Raw genomic sequence first — 12,070 nt, forward strand, 5'->3', positions numbered from 1 at the left:
CTTCTCCAGTGCGAACTGAGATGGATACACAACTTACGGGCAAACCATCCACCTGGCCTTAACGGGGCCTTCAACTTTAAACCATTCCTTCCTGGCTTTACATCAGGGGTTTGTGAGCTGGACCTGTAGGGACCTCCAATATAGCTTGCTGTTTTTTTTTTTTTTTTTCCCATCTCCCAATCCAATATAATTTTTTATTTATTTATTCCTTCCCTTGTTTTTACTATATGCCATTTATTATTATACCAGACATTTCTAGATAGATACAGGTACATCTATACTGCTCCTGATCAAAAATTATCACTATACTATCATGTGTCTGTATATTGTATGTACCTGGGTTCTTTACGTTTTTGGATTATTATTTGTTTCAAATTGACCAGTACTCTAACATTCTGTTCTTCTTATTAATATTGTATAGAATTGATTGCTATTTACAATCGTCTATATGTAATCAGAGGCCAACTGCATATTATGCCTTTTTCATCTGTTCTTTCACTGATGCAATTATGTATAGCAGGCTGGTTTTTTGTTTTGTTTGTCTTTTGTTCATTCTTTGTTCACTATTTAATCCATCCACAGGATGGCGCAGTTTCTCGGATGCGGAGTGTGCACGCGCACACGGACACCCGGCGGGTAAGCTCTACACATGCATGGCCATGGGGCAGCACTTACCTGTGTGTCCCCTGGGCCTTTTGCATGTGGATGAGCTCCTGTACGGTTCCCCGTGCGGGCTTCACTGCTCGCATTGGGACCGCATACCCGCCGGTGACGTTGAGGCACGTGACGTCATCACGCCCCTAGGGGCGTGGCCGCGCCGCGCGCCTCGACATCTGGGGGATGCCTGATCTCCACACACAGCTGCTTGTTATGCAGCTGATTAGGTGGAGTGGACACTGATTGGCTGATGTCCAATCAGCTGTCCTATTTGAGACGCAGACACTCCTTGGGCACCTGTCAGTTTTTGAACTGCTGCCTGGAGGTCTGCGTATCAGGAGATTACTGAACCACCACAAGGTAACTTTGATACTGTTTCATATAATGGAATACTAAACCTTATTCTACATGTTTCTTTACTATAGCTGAATGACTGTTTGGCCTTTCAGCGAAGTATTGGCTTAATTATATGCCTTGTACACTCATGACACCTTACTTTAAATACACAGATCTCTATCAGCCATCCCTTGTGAAAGTGTTGCAGTGCCCTGCATTCGCATCCCTGGCTGTCCATCCTGTGTTTTGTGAACTACAAAAACCAGCCTGCTCCCAGTTCTGCTGTTCAACTGCTGTTTCTTGTTATTTCATGTTTGTTTTTATGAATCAGATGATGTAAGTATGACTAGGTTTTACTAGACTTTTTTGTACTCTTTCCCTATATAACCACAAAATCGCATATATCGCAAAATTGCAGTCACATATAATTTATGACGATATAGATATTCTTTACTATTTTTTGAAATTTACATTACAGATAGACTTGAACACCCAATTGTAAATCCCTTGATCAAGGAGTAATACATACCTATTTCCGAAACATGTCGGGTTACGTGCTATATACCTCATCCGCTTGATCCTCTACATATAGGCTGCGGGCTGTAAGCACACGGGTGTCATATCCTCTATATGCAATTGGATGTACAGTGTTTATATGTGCACTTTGTATATTTGCATGTTCTATTGTTACCTTTTATATACAGATATTTTCTATATGTTTAATAAAGATGGCACTACAGTGCACTTTTATATAAAACAATTTATGAGATTCAATACTCATTTTTGGCCAGTACAAATATCCTTTAAGGGCGACCTAATGCACTTATAGTGCATATTTCCTCTTTCAGTAAAACTCCATAGGATATTGGCCCCCTTTGTACATACTTTGCTCTCACCACTCTTTTTATCCTGCAATATAACAAAGAGTGAAAAATTTAAGGGGGTCTGAATACTTTTCCGTCCTCACTGTATATATTTTATACATGATTTTATAAATGAGTCGAAATTTTATAAATGAGTCGTTATATTCTTTCTATATTCCAATTTAAATTGTTGGTTATTTTCCATTATCAGGCACAGGTAAACCACCTACAGTTTACAAACTGATAGTACATACAGTGGCATAATTTACATCTCTATACTCCTGCAATACTTGCAACTTAGGCATAAAGGCATAAAGAAAGATATTTGATTCAGATGGTGTCAAGCATGTGTGGTGGCAGCCAGGTGAGGAGTACAAAGACAATTGTGTCTTGCCTGCAGTCAAGCATGGTAGTGGGAGTGTCATGGTCTAGGGCTGCATGAGTGTTGCAGGCGCTGGGGAGCTAGAGTTCATTGAGGGAACCATGAATGCCAACATGTACTGTGACATACCGAAGCAGAGCATGATCCCCTCCCTTTAGAGACTGGGCCGCAGGGCAACATTCCAACATGATAACGACCCCAAACACACCTCCAAGACGACCACTGCCTTGCTAAAGAAGTTGAGGGTAAAGGTGATGGACTGGCCAAGCATGTCTCCAGACCTAAACCCATTGAGCATCTTTGGGGCATCCTTTAAACAGAAGGTGGAGGAATACAAGGTCTCCAACATCCACCAGCTTTGAGATGTCATCATGGAGGAGTGGAAGAGGACTTCAGTGGCAACCTGTGAAGCTCTTGTGAACTTCATGCCCAAGAAGGTTAAGGCAGTGCTGGAAAATGATGGTTGCCACACAAAATATTGACACTTTGGGCCCAATTTGGACATTTTCACTTAGGGGTGTACTCACTTTTGTTGCCAGCGGTTTAGACATTAATGGCTGTGTGTTGAGTTATTTTGAAGGGACAGCAAATTTACACTGTTATACAAGCTGTACACTCACTACTTTACATTGTAGCAAAGTGTCATGTCACATGAAAAGGTATAATAAAGGATTTCTAAAAATGTGAGGGGTGTACTCACTTTTGTGAGACACTGTTATTCCCCGTACACACGGTCGGATTTTCCAATGGAAAATGTCCGATCGGAGCGTGTTGTCGGACATTCCGACCGTGTGTGGGCTCCATCGGACATTTTCCATCGGATTTTCCGACACACAAAGTTTGAGAGCAGGTTATAAAATTTTCCGACAACAAAATCCGTTGTCGGAAATTCCGATCGCGTGTACACAAATCCGACGCACAAAGTGCCACGCATGTTCAGAATAAATTAAGATAGGAAAGCTATTTGCTACTGCCCCGTTTATAGTCCCGACGTACGTGTTTTACGTCACCGCGTTCAGAACGATCGAACTTTGTGTGACCGTGTGTATGCATAACAAGTTTGAGCCAACATCCGTCGGAAAAAATCCTAGGATTTTGTTGTCGGAATGTCCGATCAATGTCCGAACGTGTGTACGGGGCATAAGTGTTAAAATTAGAAGAGGTAGTCAATGTTAGCAGAAAAATCTTTCAGATGGATAACACATGCATAAAAATTGTAGTAGTTGTATGTTGTACGATGTTTGAGTGCTTTTGAAACACACCTGTACATCGTAAATGCAGAGTTAATAAGTTATGAGGAAATATCTAGATCAGGGGTCTTCAAATTACGGCCCTCCAGTTGTTCAGGAACTACAATTCCCATCATGCCTAGTCATGTCTGTGAATGTCAGCATTTTACAATGCCTCATGGGATGTGTAGTTCCGCAACAGCTGGAGAGCCATAGTTTGAAGAGTCCTGATCTAGATAAAAAGTCTGCTAGGCTGGAATATTTTATACAAATCCAAATGCAGTGGTAGAGTATACAAGGAGTTGTGTTAAATGGAATCTGTTTCATGACACCTATTTGACCAGTCTACTTCCAAGGGTAGGTGCTCTCTCCTGCTCCTCGGCCCCAAATGGTACCATATGAGTCCCATAGCTTAAAGTAGGGGTCATATAATGGTAGCATCTGCAAGAGTCTTTTCTATCAAACAAGAATCATGACAACCGCTCGCCTTTCAAATACATCCTTCATGGAAAAAAAAAAAAGAAAAAAACTTATGGCAAAAGTATAAGGTCTATAGGTTGCTAATACTAATTGAAACCACTTAATAATTAACCTCAGAAGTGACCCAGGGATTTCCCCCCCATATCATAATGGAAGAATGAGCACTACTCTTATGCCCTGTACACACGGTCGGATTTTCCGAAGGAAAAAGTGCGATCGGATTGTGTTGTCGGAAATTCCGATCGTGTGTGGGCTCCATCGGACTTTTTCCGTCAGAATTTCCGACACACAAAGTTTGAGAGCAGGATATACCATTTTCCGACAACAAAATCCGTTGTCGGAATTTCTGATCGTGTGTGCACAAATCCGATGCACAAAGTGCCATGCATGCTCAGAATAAATGAAGAGACAAAAGCTATTGGCTACTGCCCTGTTTATAGTCCCGACGTACGTGTTTTACGTCACCGCGTTCAGAACTATCGGATTTTCCGACAACTTTGTGCGACCGTGTGTATGCAAGACAAGTTTGGCCCAAAATCCGCCGGAAAAAAATCAGACGGATTTTGTGGTCGGAATGTCCGATCAATGTCCGATCGTGTGTACAGGGCATTACTGTGATGGCATCTGGATAGCTTGAAAAAAGTAGAATGTTGCATTGTGGGATGCAGGCTATTCTCCAGCACCTACAAAAAAGGACCTTCCATGGCAATTGCGGTTGGTTACATTTATATGATGCCTATATGTATGCCCTGCGTTTAATTCTCATCAAGGGTTTTCTATAAACTTTCTATCCCATATGAAACATGTAAAAGTAGTAAATATTAGTGTTAGAAATAATTTCATAAATAATTATAAAAGATACTATATTTTTTCTGAAAAGGAACAATGTCAAGAAATACACTTTTAAGCAACATAAGCAATCACAAATGGGCATAAATCTGAAAGGTAGTATTGTATTGATTTAACATCAGGTATTTTTATGGAGTACGTGGATGACATTTATCTCTGTGTTATGAAAACATACCTGTCTATAGAATGTTGATCAAGCTGGTTAAATTGCCAGTGAACAGGATACACATACATGTGATAGTTTTTCTGAAAATCCTTCACCAAGAGTTCAATGTTATGATCACCCTCTTGTAGACGCTTCTCATTCTCATAGATTTTTTTAACCTATTATAAGAAACCATAACTCTACTTATTTCATCACAATACGTTTAAGAATTATAGCGGGTGAAACAGAACTGCATTAAACTTTCAATAAGTACATTATGTATTTATATTCCCTGCAGCCTGTACAAAAATGCCATTATGGCGTACCTTGTGCATCTGACATTCAAAGTGCACCTTTTTTAACACCCACTCTCCTCTATATGACAAACATATTTTCAGTACTAATCAGAAAAAGAATAATAATGGGCAGAAAAGAATGAAAGAGAGTGACAACTGTTTTGTTCAATCACATTTGTGTCAGTTAAGTGACCCGATCACATAGATAGTTTGAGTAATGTCCCCCTAGATTGGTGATCAGTGGAGAAGAACCCCCTTATTGGTGATCTGTGGGATAAGGACACCTTACATTCAGTATAATGGTTGTCTTACACTGGAGTCAGTGCAAAAGTGCATCTTACATTACTGGTCAATATAGTGCCCTCTCACACTGGTGGTCATTGGAGAAAGCCCCCTTACATTGGTGGTCAATGGAGAAGTGCCCCATTTATGATGGTGGGTCAGTAGAGAAAGTCCCCTTTACACTGGTGGTCAGTGGAGAAATACCCCTTACACTGGTGGTCAGTGTGGAAGTGCCACTTACATTGGTGATCAGTGAAGTAATGCCCCCTCACGCTGGTGGTTGGTGGAAGAAGCCTCCCTTTCATTAGTGATCAGAGGAAAAGGACCCTTTACATTGGTGATCAGTGAAGTAGTGCCCCCTCACGCTGGTGGTTGGTGGAAGAAGCCTCCCTTTCATTAGTGATCAGAGGAAAAGGACCCTTTACATTGGTGATCAGTGGAGAAGTGCCCCTCAAACTTGTGGTCAGTGGAGAAAGCCCCCTCCCCTTTTTCAGAGCAAAGAAGGAAGTACTCAAAGCCAGGGGCCTCAATCAGTACTGGTAAAAACAGCAAATTTAATCTAAAGAAGTAACACTCTAAGTGAAAGTGCAGTTATACTTTACATTGGTCCATTAAATAACATGCTGAATTTAAGAGTGTGCATTTTTATGTTGCAACATAACCTTTGCAGAGCCAAAGATTTGTTTTTAGCTGGTATAAAATGGCTCCATTGACACCATCTATGCTCAGTGATATTTAAACTATTTAAACTCTTTGCATATTTAAACTATGCAATGTGCAATACCTGTGTTCTTTATTCATATAACATTTCTAGCTTCCCGTGTCATCGAAAATTTAAAATTTAAAAAAAATTCAGGCATTGTTTGAGTATTTAATGAAACAGGGTTAAAACTCTCCAGAAAATCTATGTTGGGCTTAGATAAGGTAGTGAATCGTATTGTAAGGTGGAAGCACACTGACGTAACCAGTAGCTTAAGAGGGTGCAGAAATGATAGCAGATACTTGGCCCATGCCATTAGAGAACCAAACAGGCTCACCTGCCACCCACTAAAATTGCACTATATTGTATGACGGCTCTAGAATCTTCACCTGACATAATTTTAATTGTGTTTTAATAACAAGCAAAGAAAAATCCAATCATCTTTTATATAGCTAATGAAAGGGAAGTACTATATATTATATTATATTATATGGACACCTTAGCATCTTTTGTTGATTGGGAACATCACAAAATACATCTTATGCTTTTAGAAATAGGATAATCTCACCTTGTTTCTCTGCTTCTCTGAGAGAAGTTCTGGATTTTCCAGACACCTTTCATAAAGTTGCATAAGAACATTTTTCAGCCAGTCTCTCATTCTGAAGGGAAAATGAGCAAGTTCATAGTCTGTACATGGTGGGATATCTATAAAAATGTAGACATAATTTAGACCAAATAAATAGTTTAGTACATATTGACATGCTCAAACTCAAATAAAATTCATAACATTTGGCAGAGCCTTGTAGAATAGCTCTGTCTTATTAAGTTATTTGATTTAGGCTCTTTATTTGTGCTCTGATCATTTCATATTATTAACGTGATATAATTCATGTTTTCTTAAACAATGTCTGCACTCATGTTTTGTAGACTGAAACCAGATGAAAAAAACAACCCTGTCATTATCAATAGAGCCTATAATGGTACAGTAAAATTCCTTTGGCTTGGCTCTATGTGACAATGAAATGTCATGTTTTTCTCCAACCATGTAAACAAAGTATGTTAACAAGCATTGATGCTGTATACACACATGGCTTTCCGAACAAATCTGTTGAAAATAAAACCCAATAACGCTGTGCACCTGTATTCCGTTTAATCCTTTAAAAACTTTAGCAAGATGCTTGCTATTACTTTTTTTTTAGCCAATAAAGCATTTGTGTTTCCCTCTCTGATTTAGTTTTACTTCATTAGTGGGACCTGATTTTCCCTGGCTAAGCTAAACTAGCTTCCCTCCCTCTTTACTAACTGCACTTAACATAGCAATTGCTCTTTGAACAAACATACTAAAAGGTTGAGAGTTCTAGAAAAGATAAAAAATACAAGGAAAAAGACAAAAAGGTAGAAAAACAATAAAACAAAATTTCTGCGAGCCAGAGGCGTAACTAGAATCTTCAGGGCCCCGGTGCAAGAAACCATGAAGGGCCCCCACCAGGGGTGTTGCTGGGTCCCTCGATCTCGGGCTAGAGCCCTTAGCAGTAAAGTAAAGAAAGTTATACACTTGGACGGGCATACACATGTATATAATATACATGTGTGTGTATGTCTATATATATATATATATATATATATATATATATATATATATATAATCATTACATATCTGAGTGCAGATCCCCCACTTACATCAGGGTCCCCAGAGCCCCCCTCATTACATCAGGGTCCTCAGAGAGCCTCCCCTTATATCAGAGTCCCCAGAGAGCCTCCCTACTTACATTAGGGTCCCCAAAACCCCCTCATTACATCAGGGTCCCCAGAGAGCCCCTTCCTTACATCAGGGTCCCCAGAGAGCCCCTTCCTTACATTAGGGTCCCCAGAGAGCCCCTCCTTACAAAAGGGTCCCCATAGAGTCCCTCCTTACATTACGGTCCCCAGAGAGCCTCCCTACTTACATCAGGGTCCCCAAGCCCCTTCCTTACATCAGGGTCCCCAGAGAGCCCCTTCCTTACATTAGGATCCCCAAAGAGCCCCTCCTTACATCAGGGTCCCCATGGAGTCCCTCCTTACATAAGGGTCCCCATAGAGTCCCTCCTTACATTATGGTCCCCAGAGAGCCTCCCTACTTACATCAGGGTCCCCAGAGCCCCTTCCTTACATCAGGGTCCCCAGAGAGCCCCTTCCTTACATTAGGATCCCCAAAGAGTCCCTCCTTACATCAGGGTCCCCATGGAGTCCCTCCTTACATCAGGGTCCCCAGAGAGCCTCCCTATTTACATTAGGGTCCCCAGAGCCCCCCTCATTATATCAGGGTCCACAGAGAGCCCCTTCCTTACATCAGGGTTCCCAGAGAGTCCCCCTTACATTAGAGTCCCCAGAGAGCCCCCACTTTACATCAGGGTCCCCAGAGAGCCCCCCCTTACATCAGGGTCCCAAGAGAGCCCTACCCTTTAAATCAGGGTCCCCAGAGAGCCCCTTCCTTACATCAGGGTCCCCAGAGAGCCTCCACTTTACATCACGGTCCCCAGAGAGCCCCCCCTTACCCCTTACATCAGGGTCCCCAGAGAGCCCCCCCTTACATCAGCATTCCCAAAGAGCCTCCCTACTTACATTAGGGTCCCCAGAGCCCCTTCCTTACATCAAGGTTCCCAGAGAGCCCCTTACTTACATTAGGGTCCCCAGAGAGCCCCTCCTTACATTGGGGTCCCCATAGAGTCCCTCCTCACATCAGGGTCCGCAGAGAGTCTCCCTATTTACATCAGGGTCCCCAGAGAGTCCCTTCCTTACGTCAGGGTCCCCAGAGAGTCCCCCTTACATCAGTGTCCACAGAGAGCCTCCACTTTACATCAGGGTCCCCAGAGAGCCCCCTCTTACATCAGGGTCCCAAGAGAGCCCTCACCTTTATATCAGGGTCCCCAGGAAGCTCCTTCCTTACATTCAGTGTCCCCAGAGAACCCCCTTACATCATGGTCCCCAGAGAGCCCCCCTTACATCAGGGTCCCCAGAGAGCCTCCGTTTTCCTCCATTTGACATCAGGGTCCCCAGAGAGCCCCCCCCTTACATCAGGGTCCCAAGAGAGCACCCCTTTACATCAGGGTCCCCAGAGGGCCCCCCTTACATCAGTATCCCCAGAAAGCCCCCTTACATCAGTATCCCCAGAGGGCACCCCTCACATCAGGGTCCCCCCTTACATCAGTATCCCCAGAGGGCCCCTTCCTTACATCAGGGTCCCCAGAAAGCCCCCCTTACATCAGGGTCCCAAGAAAGCCTCCCTTACATCAGTATGCCCAGAGGGCCCCCCTTACATCAGGGTCCCCCCTTACATCAGTGTCCCCAGAGGGCCCCTTCCTTACATCAGGGTCCCCAGAAAGCCCCCCTTACATCAGGGTCCCCAGAGGGCCCCCTCTTACATCACTGTCTCCAGAGGGCCCCTTCCTTACTCAGTGTCTCCAGGGAGTCCCCCCTTACATCAGGGTCCCCAAACAGCCGCCCCCCCATCAGAGGTTCCTCTGTACATGGCTGGTCTCCGTTGTGCACCTCCAACCCCCAGCACATCTCTGGACCCCCCATCTGGGGGGAGGTGGGAGGCGGCGATCAGCAGCTCTATGGTATCCACAGGTGCCTGGATCTCCCTGGGGCTAGTAGTTCTCCTCCCGAGTGTTTACAGTGGAGAGGGGAGGGGCCTCTGACCCGGGCATGTATCAGCAACAGTGTACAAGCAGAGCCGACTCACTTGTACACTGAAGAGTGAAACTGATACATGCCCCGGGTCAGAGGCCCCTCCCCTCTCCTCTGTATACACTCGGGAGGAGAACTACAAGCCGCAGGGAGATCCTGCCGCCCACAGGCAACATAGAACTGCTGATCGCCGCCTCCCATGTCCCCCAACTACATTCTAAATAGACAGCCAGAGGTACAGGGGGAGATGCCAGGTCCTGGGGCCCCCCTACAGCGGCAGAATGGCAGGCCCAGTCGCAAGTGCGACTGCTGCGACTGTGATAGTTCTCCCACTGCTGCGAGCTGTTTTTATACTTTCAGTTTAAATCAACTATATACATTCAAGGTGCATCAAAAAAGGTGTATAGTTGGTTTTCTGTTCGAAAATTCTAAAAAATCATTTGTCAAAGCATTTTTTTCTTGCCCTCATCAAGTGAACTAATTTAATTTGAAAGCCCTTAAAATTTCAAGAAGCCTGATTTTGATTTATGGAATCCCAGATGTATTAAACGGGTTTGATTATAATATGTACAATTTTTTTCCCAAAGGAAAACCATGTTCACAGTTAGATTTTTATTTATTTAAAAAAAAAAATTAGTCCTGTGCCTTCTAACTTTCCCATCGTTACTTTCAAAACTGAATGTCAATTCAACCCCACTAACCAGAGGATCAAATCGAATGAACCTTCTGAAAATGACAATTTTCTAAGTTCTCTACAGCATGCTGACAGGAACAGGCTTTTCCAATCAGGCTGCTTTCTAACATAAACAAAGACTTTGACCAACACCTTTGGTTTTGCTGCATCTGACAGGTATTTAGCTGAAATACCCACTCAACTAACAGGGCCTTTTTCTTCCTAAAGCCCCATACACGCTATCAGATTTTCTACTGATTTTTTCCTTCAGATTTACCAAAATCATATAATATGAGGTCAAACCTTAGGAGTTTCAATTTGTATGCAATCAGGCAAGCCCTTGCACTACATGGTATTGGTAAATCTGAAGACAAAAATCAGCAGAAAATCTGATAGTGTGTATGGGGCTTTATTCCCCTTAAGTCCCAGAACCTTTTTTTTTAATATAATATAATATAATTTTTTTTTTTTTGAGGACAGATAAGGCTTTCATTTGGTAGCAGATTTTGATACATATATTTTTTTTTTCAGTGCCTTGAAAAGGTATTAATACCCCTTGAAATTTTCCACATTTTGTCATATTACAACCAAAAACGTAAACGTATTTTATCGGGATTTTCTGTGATAGACCAACAAATAATAGATTTGAACCGCTGTGGGAATATGAGGATAGAAATAGACTTCCATCACCGCATCCTTCTTTAGGGAGAGGAAAAGGTTGGCAGAGAAGGGGGTGGGGTTATCCACCTCGCAGAGGGAGACCTTCAACACACCCTCAGCTAACACTTCACTGTAGAGATCTGCAGTGGAAAGAACAACCTTATTGGGAGAGGGACAATGTTCAACAACAAGGTCCAAGGGGATAAGAACCAGGCGATGCAGGGCTGGACGTAGGGTCCAAAAAAAGAAGGAGGGAGAACCAGTAGGAGGAATTTACAATTTAAGTAATGTGACTTTGATGCATAAAGAAACTAATATCCACATCTTTGCCTGAAATGTGATCTTAAAAGACCAATTAGAAAATTTGATGTGTACGTAGACATGCACAAGTACATGAGGAAGCTTAATATCAAAAAATATTTTATAATTATGAACTCTAATCCTGTGGGCAGCAGTGGTAATGCTTCAGTGGCAGTGGATAGTGGTTTGCGGAACAAGTCACTGTTCAATCCACCGAATGTGGCCAATTAACATTTAGAAGTGTTTAAAGGATTGGTCTTGCGTGACTTGGATCAGTTGACTCAGAAAAAGAATGTAAACCCTAGACATATACAGGAAGGCTATGAAATGTTAGAGAAAAGAAAAGATATACCGTAATAATCAGACCAGCGGACAAAGGAGGGGAGTGGTCATCTTATCAAAGGATTTTTAACACAATCAGCTAACAGAAATGAGACCTAAACAACTAAGAAATGGACTTTGAGGGCACACAGGTATGTTGTCTAAAAAGATAAAAAAATTTTATTTGTGTATATCTTCCGTAAAAAATGGGGAAACAATTACCGGTAA

The 12,070-nt window shown here is 42.6% G+C and overlaps 1 protein-coding gene across 1 annotated transcript in view; it reads right to left on the reverse strand.

The window, feature by feature from the left end:
- The window catches only part of SPARCL1 (SPARC like 1), a 74,351-nt gene that overhangs the window by 13,522 nt on the left and 48,759 nt on the right, over window positions 1-12,070 (reverse strand). Inside the window, exons 8-9 of the mRNA XM_073600787.1 lie at window positions 6,788-6,924; window positions 4,972-5,120 (exon numbers count right to left, since the gene is read on the reverse strand). Coding sequence (XP_073456888.1) covers window positions 4,972-5,120; window positions 6,788-6,924 — 286 coding nt within the window. The remainder of the gene's footprint in view (window positions 1-4,971; window positions 5,121-6,787; window positions 6,925-12,070) is intronic.

Source organism: Aquarana catesbeiana, linkage group LG01 (genome assembly GCF_042186555.1).
Source record: "Aquarana catesbeiana isolate 2022-GZ linkage group LG01, ASM4218655v1, whole genome shotgun sequence".
NCBI classification, from domain to species: domain Eukaryota; kingdom Metazoa; phylum Chordata; class Amphibia; order Anura; family Ranidae; genus Aquarana; species Aquarana catesbeiana.